General features: G+C 37.7%; 1 protein-coding gene across 4 annotated transcripts; it reads left to right on the plus strand.

Annotated features, from left to right (window-relative positions):
• Positions 1-2,985: 2,985 nt before the first annotated feature.
• Positions 2,986-7,962, plus strand: LOC119553743 (E3 ubiquitin-protein ligase rnf146). Of its 4 annotated transcripts, XM_037864343.1 has the most exons (5): positions 2,986-3,429; positions 3,987-4,117; positions 4,730-4,883; positions 5,888-6,328; positions 7,742-7,962. In XM_037864343.1, exons 1-5 carry the CDS (start codon positions 3,120-3,122, stop codon positions 7,834-7,836), a joined length of 1,131 nt encoding a protein of 376 aa, XP_037720271.1. In that variant the 5' UTR covers positions 2,986-3,119; the 3' UTR covers positions 7,837-7,962. The 4 variants fall into 4 exon arrangements, with proteins under 4 accessions (XP_037720271.1, XP_037720270.1, XP_037720269.1 ...); XM_037864342.1 differs by lacking the exon at positions 7,742-7,962 and having other exon boundaries at positions 5,888-7,738; XM_037864341.1 differs by lacking the exon at positions 7,742-7,962 and having other exon boundaries at positions 4,968-5,923.
• The last annotated feature ends 4,804 nt before the right edge of the window (positions 7,963-12,766 follow it).

Raw genomic sequence — 12,766 nt, forward strand, 5'->3', positions numbered from 1 at the left:
TACCCGTTACTCGTAAATTAAAATGGTACAAGATTCGTCGGAAAGTGACAATTTACAATTTGTATGAAAAAATGTTCATAACTGAGTAAGGGGTATCTGATAGTCGATGGAAAATCGACTATAGCGTTTCTCTCTTGTTTTTTATTGTACTTTTATAACTTTTTAATATTATTTACTTTTATGTTTTATAACTTATTTTTTCAGAAATTGCGTTGTTGAAAACTGCGAAGGGCATAAGCAAGCCTTCCGGTTCCCAGAACGCTTCAAAAATATTTGGCTTGCCAATTTAAGAAAAGAAAGAGTAACGGCAAGATCGTTGGTCTGTAGAAGGCACTTCAAGCCAGAATGTTTTCTAGGCAATAAGCTGAGGAAATGTAGTATTCCTACTGAAGAGCTAGGGTTTGACCCTATTTATCTCTCAGTTGAACAGTATAAAATTAGAATGATGGGGTTCGGTTGTATGGAAGGGAAATAATTTCAAAAGGCAATGATTCTGATGCTGAAATATTGCAACAAAATAAAGAAGCTGAAATAATGCAAAACATTGGTCACGTAGCTGAAACAATGCAATATGACGAAAATGAAGCTGAAATAATGCGAAATATAGGTCACGAAGCTGAAATAATGCAATATGACCAAATTGAAAATATTTTTGTAAGAAAGGTTGGAACACCCAAGAAAAAGGATAATTCACTAAAAAATGAAAATATTAGGCTAAAAAAAGAAAATTCAGTTTTAAAGAAACAGATTCAGTTCTGGAAAAATAGGTCAAGACGTCTCGGCCTAGAGAATGCTTCATTAAAAGAGTATTTTCCAAGAACATTGCCTGTGGAAGAAGAACGAAAGATGAAATCGAAGAAATGCTTAAATGTAAAGCATTTCAAGAAGCCCTAAATCATAAAATAGCCTTACTAAAATTTAAAATTACTGAATTTAACGAGAAAAATGCTCTGAAAATGAAACAAAAAATGATCTAACTCCAATGATCTGACTCCGAATGATCTAACTCCAGGCTTTAAGGGCACTAATTTTATTCGGCTGAAAAATTTAGCAAGCAGTATAAATAAATCAGATAGGAACTGCGTATCGATATTTGACGAATCCCTTTTAAAGACTGAAGTTTCTTATCAGTCTGGGGCCGATAGAGCTGTTGGTTTTAGAGACCTCGGAGATGGTATGTCAGACCAAGATCTGTATTCCTCTCCAGCTACTGGCTATTTAGCATTTATGGCTCGTGGTTTGTGTTCCGACTTCAAGGCGCTGGTAGGCGTAGCATTTGTCGCAAGACACATCCATTGGAGAATAATTGCCGGTGTGATAGAAAGAGCACTCGAAGCCTGCCAAAAAGCTGAACTAAAAGTGCGTGCTATTGTCTGTGATCAAAATCACAGCAATTTAAGAGCACTTTGATTGGTTAAGGATAACCATGTTCAATATCGGTTGACATCTCGAATAAATATTATTCATGATTATGTACATCTGTTTATAAATATAGTTAAAAATTTTAAGCTTCACGACTTCCAAATTGGCACAGACATTGTGTCCTGGGATATTATTGAACAGTTTAATAAGGACGATGAGATGCATACTATTCGGTTGGCCCCGAATCTTAATTGTTCGTTGTATTTCACAGAAGAACCCATTTACTCGGCGAGTATTGAACCGCATGTATTTACTGAGGCGCTTAGTAGTGGCATACAAATTACTGCTGATAGTAATTTTAATAATGTTTTGATGGCAAAAAATACTGCCATATTTATACAAAAAATGAGTGAGGGCTTTAAATTATTAGAGCAGGGATGAGGAAGTTAGTGTAGGGTTAACTAATTTTTAAACCTGTAAAACAAATAAAGAAAACGGGAAGCTCTTCAAAGAACATTTATATCAAAGGTCTCATTAATACCTGTCAAAAAATAAATTTTATTTGTGATGATATAATCAAAAAAGGGGTCTCACAACTAATACCTACAAATAGATTTAGTTAACAACCCCTTGAAAACTATTTTATTTTCCAGAGAAACAGAGCGGGATATATAAAGCCAACTGTTTCTCAGTTAATAAAGGAAAACTACCGAAGCCAAAATAGTTCTGTCGCGAGAATGTAGCATCTAACTCCACGAAATTTTTAGAAATAGACAAAAAAGAAGGCGATATTAAATTAATGAACCCTTCGAATGCACTGTTTGAAGTAGCAATGCTTCATGCAGAGATATTTAAAAAAGAATTTAACAGATGCCCCAATCAAATAAATATTCTTAAAAATATTATTAATATATGTGTTGAAGAAAATAATAAAAGTCCCTACTGGTTTGACTCAAAAAGCCCGTGCGCAATTCATAGGAGAAAAATCCTTAAACTGTTTCTGGAATCTTTGCTGAAAGATTTTTTTAAAAGATATACAATCGCCAATAAACTAGGAAAATTGACATACAAATTGAAATAAATAAGCGTAATAAATCTAAAAAATTAGGTTAGATACTTAAAAAAAATATTAATTAATATAGTCCATAAAATAGAAACAAGGCCAAGCCGAAACAAAAACTGTCCGGTCTACCGTACTTTCCTATGGGATTGTCGAAACAAGAATGGGAGTTGCCTACAATATACACGGACCTTCCACACTCCATGACTTTCAACGAGTGCGCCATATTCGGGCTTTCTAGTGTGCCCAATTGCTCCATCAGGGCACAATACCTATTCCTATCGATTAAATACTAACTTAACTATCGGGCTTAAATTCGACCCGCGACAGGGATGTAAAAAATATCGCTGATGAGGGAGTTGGTGTCTCCCGAAACAGTTGTTGCTTAGTTACTTTCTTAGAGAGAGTAGAGAGAGAAAATTCTCATTCGGCGCTTGTCTCGTAAAAGTACCAGAATTTCGCTCACTCTCGCGCTCTGAGCACAAAGCACGCCTATTCATCGGTGTATTCAAGCGGGTCACACTAAAATTGAACTGGTATATATTGGTGAACTGGTATTTTAGGAGCAACAAGAAGCGGTCACGCTTCTGCAGCAACAATTTTTTTGTTTGGCGTTTGAGAAAAATTTTTAAAACACGACGACTTGCGGTGACAGCACGATTTCCCCTGCTGCTGACGAGATCGAGCCAGTCCCAACATGTCGCAACAACGCGCCACGGAGCAAAATGCAGCCAGCAGCAACAACAACGGCGATGTGATTATGCTGGACGACGACGACGAGGACGAGGATGTGCAGTTCGTGGGAATTGTGCGACCCAGCACCACCATCATCGATCTCTGCCTGTCGCCCTCCACTTCCGCGGCGGCGGCTGCCGCCCGTTCCGGAAACGGAAGTGCAGATGATGCGGGAACAGGATCCGGATCAGGAGCTGCTGCAGCGACTTCCGCTCCCAACTCCCCTGTTTCATCAGCGGGAGATGCGGCGAAATCAATCGACGTAGATGCAGGTGAGAAAAACGGGGCTGGCCAGGATCAGAAACTAACACTGTCACGCCTTAAGAAAGTCCATCGTTGTAAAGAATCGGTTTAGTATGGCCTTCCAAAAATAAAATTGTTATAGAAACAACATATACTTTTACAATTGTTGGTAAAACCAAAGCTAAATTTAGGAAAATCATTGATTTATTGGCAAATGTTACTAAACTACAAAGTTTTTATGAACGCGGTTTCCACTTCATTTTTGCATTCTGTACTTTACTCTTGCTATAGAATTGGCAGAAATGTATATTTGTTGAAATGTTATCAACAATTAAGAAGTTGTAGAAAGGTTCATAATTGTAAAAACCTTTAACTTGCTTTAGGAGTTTAATTTTAAAGTCAAACTTGGGCAGTCAAAAAACATATCCAAGTACTTTCCAAACGCTTTTCATTAAAAAAATAATTTATTGAAGAACAAAAATGTATTTATTATTGAAAACTATTAATAACATACCTATCAAGATAAAAAAAAAAACTATGTTGAGAACCTTCAAAACTGTAAACACTTTTTTTCATTTATTTTCAGCTATAGCAATAAGTAGCGGGGATTCCCCTTCCACAGCGGCTGCTGCCTTGGAGTGTCCAATCTGCCTGCAAACCTGCATCCATCCAGCTCGTCTCCCCTGCGGCCACATCTTTTGCTTCTTGTGCGTTAAGGTGCGTAGTTTATAAAACCAATAGCGGAAGCTTTTCGCAGTCAATTAGCAATGCAATTCACATCGTCAAATTTTCGAATATCTTTTTCGACCGGCGCCAAAACCTGCGAGCACGTAGTGAAGTTCAAGGCTGCTTTTAACCCTTTGGTGCTGGTCTGATTGACTGATTAGCATGCCGGCTGAACCCGGGACACTCGCCATTATGGCATTAGGTTGGCTTCCGGTTGGCGACTTGTCAATTGGTTTCCGTCCCCTGTAAACTTCAACCAGTTTAAGCCTAGGACAAGTATTCCAATTAGCACTCGAGTGCACTTACCAGTTCTGAAACTTGTTTGGGCGTGAATTAATGTCAACTTGGTGGCAACATTTACAGTTTAACTTCTTAAACCTAACTTCCTAAGTCAAATGATCTGATAATTATACATTTTGTTCTCAGCTTAAACTGTTGAACAGGAAATTTTTACTTTTCTTCAATGTTATGAAAAATATGAATATTTTTAAAATGTAATACTCAAATATGTATGTTTACTAATTTTATTCTATTTTTTTTTTTTTACAACTTTGGTATACCAAACTTCTTTATAACTTATTAAAATAATTTTCCGATCTTCAGGGCGTTGCTTACAAAAACCGACGATGTGCTATGTGCCGCCGCGAAATTCCCGCCGAGTTCCTGGACCATCCCCAGCTTGTGAATGGCATTGAGGACATCTGCACTACTCGTGCGACCGAAGATGGCTACCAGTGGTATTACGAAGGCAGAAATGGTGAGTACGATTATGGTTTTGGTGTCGGCCGCCCCTTATTTCCCATAAACCCCACCGAAAACATCGTGCACCATGCACATCTAGGGGGCTGGTGGGCCTACGATTCTCGGACCAATGAAGACATCGAGATCGCGTATGCGGACTATGAAAAATCCAAGAGGGAAACTGAAACAGAGGCTGCCACCAACCCCATCGTCAATGCAGACCCTCCAACCGTGTCCGAAAACGATACCACTGATCAAGATGACGATATGTTACATCCATTCCGTGATCGGGAACGGGACTCACAAGTTCCTGAGACTCGTCCAGCTCCAGAGGTTGTCACTAATCCAATAGTCAATTCAGACCATCCAACCTCTTTCGAAAACGATACTGTTGATGAAGATCATAATACATTGCATCCCCCCGTTTATCGACTTTTAAGTCTGGATGTTCTAAGACCAGTTAATTACGATGACAATTCAGCCTATTTCGAAAACCATACAATTGATGAAGATGATAACATGTTGCATGTCTTAAGTGCGAACACTTATAGATCACATGATTTCGAAGTCGATAGTGCGCATTCTTCCTTTTACGGAAGTGAAGATTATGAGATGAATTCAGTGGGTTGGCTAAGCTCCAACTCCGGGGATCTGAACGACACTCAACCGCATCCGGGCAGGCTGTTAATACAGATCTGCGGGGTTATGTACACTATCGACTTTATGCAGATGAAGCAATATCCCCGCTCGAGTCCCGAAAAGCGTCGCAATATCCTGCGATGCAAGACCACAGAAGCCCTTCCAGACCGAACTAAAGGAGTCGCCGGGCTCAGCAAGCACCAAAAACATAATTAAACTTAGAATTAACCATATAACTCACCCTCATCCCAATCTGTCCGCACTCCCATACCCATTACTAAAACCGATTCAGAAAACGATACTGTGATTCGAAATCATCAAAAAAAAAGACTAGATCCAATCCCATTCCGAGTATTTTTCTTGAAAAATGTGTAACTTCAGGTTGGTGGCAATACGATGACCGCACAAGTCAGGATATCGAAGACGCCTTTAAGAAGGGCGACAAATCCTGCACCATTCTGGTAGCGGGCTACGTCTACATTGTGGACTTGGAGCAGCTGGTCCAACAGCGTCAAAACGAGCCCACTCGCTGCCGGCGGGTTAAAAGAGACCTGGCCACCATACCCAAAAAAGGCGTGGCCGGTCTTCGGATCGAAGGCAACCAGGTGACCAGTGACACCATTTTTAGCAGACCAGCCACCACAGCCAATTCAGCCACCGTGGCGGCAGCTGCCTCCAGTTTTATATCCACCATTGCGGCGACGGATGCTGCAATCAGGATTGCTAGCGACATAATTGGCTCCACGCTGGCCCATGCGGACGAGCTCACACGGGGATTTGCAGCTAGTAACATCAGCGACGATCCGAGCAGCAGCAGCAGCGGTGAGCAAACCAACTCCACAAACCCACAGGAAACAGGGCGCTCGCCTGCCTCCTCACCTGCCTCGAGTTCCATGCAAGACCTGATCACGCGGGACCTGAGGAACACCCAACAGGTGATCGCCCACAATCAACACACCATTGATCTCTTCGAGCAGGCCTTGAACGACTTCCAGGCGCTTGCTATGCGCAACTATGTGGACTCCAGCGATGAGGAGGAGAACGACCAGGATCAGGAGCAGGACCTGCGAGAACGGGAGCAGCTGGGGGCGGGCGAGCAGCCACAGTCCGGCGATAATCCACAGGGATTCTAGAAGTTACCCACTTTACAGAAAGCTTACACTATTGCTAGCTCAGCCCATAAACTTAAAAGCAGATCAATGTTCCTTTTAGCAGAATTCACTAAACGGAAAGGGGAATGTTAACTAGAGAAATGCAGCGCGTACCTGAGAATATATCAACTAATATATATATCTATAGGCTCCGAGCGTTGGACGTTAAACAGAAATAATCAAGAACAGAAGGTCTACAGGGTAAACCAACACATATTCCTTAAAACTTTAAATCAGATATTGGACCATAGCGGTTACAACGGACATAGAAAGAACTAATCTATGTAACATGATATTCAACTTTTCTCAAGAAACTTAATCCAATTATAGCAAAAGAAATGTGTTCTTAGTCGGAGATGGAACGGACAATTCTTGATTAAAGGCAACATATAAGAAATAAAGCTTAACATTATTGCCTTTTTTATATGGTCTGCCAAACTACAAATTTCTGTAACACCTCCGAGTATTATCTTGCAGTATCCCACTGTACATAAAGTCTTAACCAATAATTAATATTATAATGACAAAGAGCTGCATATGCAGTTCTAGAGATCATAACATAAAAGTATCTTCTCGCAGGCTGGTAAAGGCATAAGTAAATTTAATCACCAAGAAAGAGTAGTGTGAAAACGACAATATTTGTGAATTGGGAAATACTTGACATAAGTGCGATTCTTGGGAGGTCAATTAGGACGATATCTCCATTTACATAATTGATATTCAGTGCGTTTCTTAAATTGGAATGCCTTACATCTTTAAAATCTTAGTTCTCACATCACAAAGTTTTTTGATTAAGCGTCTCAAAATGTATTTCTTACATCTCCATGTTTTCGAAACGCACTGTGGTCAGGGGAATCAGGTCCAGTATTAATTATTAAGTCGCCCCTAAGTGCGTTAAGCGAAAACAGTTCTGTGACAGTTAAATATATTGATATTTTTATTGTATAAGTTACTATAACAAAAATATTAGGAAGAAAATTATTAGTCAGAATACAAATGACTACTTGAAGACCTAATGTTAATTTGTGCTACAAAGGATATACGCCTGATTTAATAATCTCAATTTTGTGACTACTATTTATAGATTCGTTTTCGATATGTACTCCACCATTACTTCTAACAGCGAAATGCGTATTCGTTGCTTCCCTAATATCTACGATATACCTAAAGCTCTACTGAACCCGACTCCCGACCTCGAAAAACCCCTCCCGGTAATATCAACAATTTTTAAATTACACATAATGCTCTCACGTAGAGACCCAACCATCCGCTGTTCTCATTTGGAAAATCATCCTTACTTGCATTTTTTATTTCTTTGATCTTTGATAACACTTCGCTGTCGCATAACTGACAAAGAATGAAATGTCATTAATTAGTATAATTTGCATTGCATATCTGGAATACAGAATCTTATCTATATCATTTCCTTATCTAACGGTGGCAGCTCTAAACAACCAATTCGTACTTATTAACCAATAAGCTTTTCAACAATTAAATCAAAACCAAATGTGCCAAGCAACATTTTTTGAACAGCACTCGCTCCGGTATTTTTGACAGCACTGATAAGGGTAAATCTAATTAACAGCACGAAGCATTGTCTGTCATTTAATATAATTACATTTAATTATTGAATTAAGCATTTACAACTTAGTTGATACAAAATGTTAAGAAATAGATCTTTGCTGAAACCGATATATGTATGTCATTTAAAGATCTAGTTCCTGTGCAAAATCACATTTGTCATAGATTAGATCCTAAAATATGTAATTAAGTTTGGCAATAAAGAAAATTTAAAAAAGTTATTACTTAATTTTTTTATATGATTATTATTCTTTGTTGAAAGAAGTAATAAACTTCAGCATGTTCTATAAAAAATATTTTGTATTAGTTTATACCGAATTTTGCTATGGATGGCAGAAACAGTTTGGTGGCCTGAAACTGAGTGGAGGCCCACTACTACTAGCCGCTAAAATAAAAACTGCTTTGCCGTATTAAGTGATACCCCGATCAAACGGCTTTGTTATTGTGATTAGAAAACTGAAGCTAGAGTGGTGGTGAATGTTCCCTTTTTTTAAGAATTCATATTATTTTTTTGACCAAATTCATCACACTCTATTCCTAAGAAATGTGTAGTAGTTTTTAAAAAGGGTTTCATGTCATATTTAAGCTAACGTCTAAATTTTACTATTGATCTGATTAAAGGTTCTTGTATAATTTTTTTTAAATCATATTTGGTGACATTATTATACCCGTTACTCGTAGAGTTAAATGGTATACTAGATTCGTTCGGAAGTATGTAACAGGCAGAAGAAAGGGTTTCCGACCCCATAAAGTATATATATTCTTGATCAGGATCACTAGCCGAGTCGATCTAGCCATGTCCGTCTGTCTGTCCGTCTGGATGAACGCTGAGAACTCGGAAACTATAGGAGCTAGGCTATTGAGATTTGGCATGCAGATTCCTGAGCTTCCTTACTCAACGCAAGATTGTGTCAGCTATGTGCCACGCCCACAAACCGCCCAAAACTGTGGCTCTTACAGTTTTGATGCTAGAATAAAAATTGTAACTGAAATGCATTGTTCTCATCAATACCTATCGATTGACCCAAAAGTTTGCCACGCCCACTTTAACGCCCACAAACTTCAAAAAATCGTAAATATGAACTTGAATATCTCGGAAGCTATCAAAGATAGAGAATTGGGATCTCAGATTTCAATTCCGTAGCCTTGTACGCAGCGCAAGTTTGTTATCTGTCTACCACCGGAAGGTGGCGCATTTCAATCTCGCTTTGCTGCTTGCATATCTCCATTTTCCTTTGGTCCCTTTAGCTGAGTTACGGGTATCTGACAGTCGAGGTACTCTACTATAGCATTCTTCCTTGTTTTTTATCGAATATTTAGGAAGTTAAAGGTGGATCCATTATCAAACATTTGAACAAAAAAAAGTAATAAAAAGAATCATGATAGCTACACCAACAATTATTCAATTAATGTTGAAAGATATAGTTCTGAAAGACATCGCAGGAAAAACTATTTTATCTAAAGATCCCCGCAAAGATAAATAAATGGTAAGTATAATAAATTCCAAATCATCCCTAACTTCGATTGCTAGACTATAAAGGTGAGAACAGCCACTACAAAAGGCAATCTCAATGATCCTCATCCACCCTTAACTTGGACTTGTTAAGGGCAACTAGTATGCCGAAATTTTTATCCACTCCCTTCTTTGTGTGGCACTGATTGGCGGGAATGGAACCTGTAACCTGGACTCTGGGACTGGGACACTGTCCGTCTACAAAGACCTGAAATCCTATGACTCATGCGCAATGGACCAAAAGAAAACGCCTGAGAAGCACGCATGCAGCATAACAATTTATTGGACAAAACAAACAAGAAAAGGTATTGGAAAAAGAGTGTGAGGAAAAAGGTTGCTCTAACGAGGGAAAAGTATATTGTGTTATTGGTAAGAAGTCCACTGAGAGAAATCAGAAAAATTGCAACGTGCAAAATGTAGCCTAATTTATTCAAACTCTATTTGGGGTTTCTCTGGCCTAGCACGCGTTTAAATATTTATACCCTTGCAGAGGGTATTATGATTTCAGTCAGAAGTTTTCAACGCAGTATGGGAGATGTTTATATAAAGTATATATATTCTTGATCAGCATCACTAGACGAGTCGATCTAGCCATGTCCGTCTGTCCGTCCGCTTCTACGCAAACTAGTCTCTCAGTTTTAAAGCTATCGAGCTGAAACTTTCCGAAAAGTCTTCTTCCTTTTGCAGGTAGTATATAAGTCGGAACCAGCCGGATCGGACAACTATATCTTACAGCTCCCATAGGAATAATCGGAAAAACAATTTAAAAAAAATTATATCTTTGATGTTGTTTAACATATAACCTCCTACGCTTGGAAATAACATTTTTAAATTAGTTTTGAATTTCGTATTTAATTTTATCATTAGCTGCCATAGGAACGATCGAAAAATTGGTATGAAAATAATATGAAACAAGTCATAGCTTCGGTGTTTTTTGGAAATAACATTTTTTGTATTTTTAAGAATTTCGACTCTAACATATAGCTGTCAAAGAAACGGTCAGAGAATTAATAAAATAATTATTTTTCAGAAAATTGTGCTATGTTGATTTTGATCGTATTTTCTTTTACTCTGGGATATAGAATATTTTAACTTTTCAGCAATACGAATTTAATTTTACACAAATATCACGGAAGCTAGCAACAATCCTTAAAAATCTAACATGGTGTTACTAACATTGATTATTTCTTATAACTACAAGGGAATATAAACATCGGCTTGCCGAAGCTAACTTTCTTTCTTGTTTTTAATTTATTTATCTTTTTTATTTACAATAGGTCAACTTTTTGATATTTTTTATGTTTTTCTTTTCATACCTACTTTTATGTTAAAGAGATAAATATAAAATTTCAACTGACTCTTAAGATATAGGCAAATCTGTGTAATCTGTTGCTATACCATCTCTTCGCGAATTTTACCAGACATACCCATATGGGTTTTAACTAGTCCCATTGCGTACCTCTATATTTCGAAGTCAAAGTTGTGGCGGTATCAGAAATATTATCATTTTAAAATAAAATGGAAAAAAATATCACCAAGTTTTTAAACTTTTATTAATTTCTTCGGGTGCACATTTTTGTTCCAGTAAGTATTATTGTAAGTAATTTAAAAATGTCACCTTTTGGAGAACCATATTTAATCACAAATCTCTTTTTACTATTATTTTAAAAGTAAAAGTAAGATCATTGTAGTATCGATTTTTTTCCAGTATTTAGGGGGCACTAATACCAATCATGTCCCACAAAACATGGTCTCCAAAGAATTCCCTCCTCCACTGTAGGTATGAGTCATCTTTGTTTACGTAGAAATTATGCTACCTGCTGCACTTATTTTTTCAGTTTTCTGGTTCTACCTGTTGCTCAAACATGAAGGAGAAGGGCAAGGGAATTGACATAATTCAGAGTCGCCGTTTTCACAGCTCTACGCTTGTATATCAATTCTTCAATGACGTGCCGAGTTCTATGACATACTGATTCTATGACGTACCGACTTTTATCAAACGGGTTTGTTTACGCTTTAATTTAAGTATAATTGCTTAAACCAAAATAATCTTAAAATGTGAGTTCAAACCGAAAATTCATCTCGGGATATGCACGAAATGCTTAGTAACTAGCTGCGATAATATAGTTTTAGAAAAATTTGAAGACTGAAATACATACATTGCTATAATGCTCAGAAAATTAACGTCCTATGAGAAATTTGTACCAAAGCTTTGAAGTTTCAGAACTCTAAGCGATCGACCTCTTTCGTGAACCCTTTTTATTTTTGTAAAAAATCTAAAATAGTGGGTAAAATGAGCATTAACATAATCCTCGAGCCAAATTGCAAAAAATCGGAGTAAAAATTGTGTATTTCTGACATATTTTTCAAACAATTTTTGCACTTTATCTAGTAACTTGTCAACTGTCGCTGTTCATAATTTTCTAGGATATATGTATGTAAGTATGTATCGTTACTCCTACTATAACCTATAGTTAAAAAACACACTAGGCACTCATCCCAAACATGAACATTAACTTTATGTATAGTTTTTGTAAAAACACTTTTTGTCAGTCTTATAAAAAGTGGTTTTTGATGTAAGTATTTTTACTAAATAGGTTTTGCCACTTTTTGTATATGTTATAAACAAACCAAATTTAAAAAAAAGCATGGAGTAATTTTTGCATCAAAAGTGCAAATTGCACTGAATGTACTTTAATGGGAAATAGCAATCTAATTAGACACTTCAAAAGCCGAAATTGATGTATTACTATCATACGCATTCTCTCCACAAAAGCTCAGCGGCCAGATGCCAAAAGTTTTTTAGGAAACCGGACACGATCGTGCACGTTGCGGACCAGAGCTTTTAAACTTGTAAGCCAGTTTCGTTGGCAATAATAAGAGGGGGAGGGGAGGGCAAGAGAAGGAGAAAAGCAGGGGGCGATGCGAACGAAGCAACAACAACAAGAGCGGAGTGCCTTGCAAGTGCTGCTTTTTTTTGTGGTTGGCCATGGCTCTCTCGCGCTCCTCTCCTCT

This window comes from Drosophila subpulchrella, chromosome 3L (genome assembly GCF_014743375.2).
Source record: "Drosophila subpulchrella strain 33 F10 #4 breed RU33 chromosome 3L, RU_Dsub_v1.1 Primary Assembly, whole genome shotgun sequence".
NCBI classification, from domain to species: domain Eukaryota; kingdom Metazoa; phylum Arthropoda; class Insecta; order Diptera; family Drosophilidae; genus Drosophila; species Drosophila subpulchrella.

Bases quoted from the DNA above. Each gene is read 5' to 3' on its own strand.
- LOC119553743 (XM_037864340.1), top strand. From the start codon at position 3,120: ATGTCGCAACAACGCGCCACGGAGCAAAATGCAGCCAGCAGCAACAAC. The intron at 3,430-3,986 runs GTGAGAAAAACG...ATTTATTTTCAG, and splicing joins ATCAATCGACGTAGATGCAG to CTATAGCAATAAGTAGCGGG. The intron at 4,118-4,729 runs GTGCGTAGTTTA...TCCGATCTTCAG, and splicing joins TTTGCTTCTTGTGCGTTAAG to GGCGTTGCTTACAAAAACCG.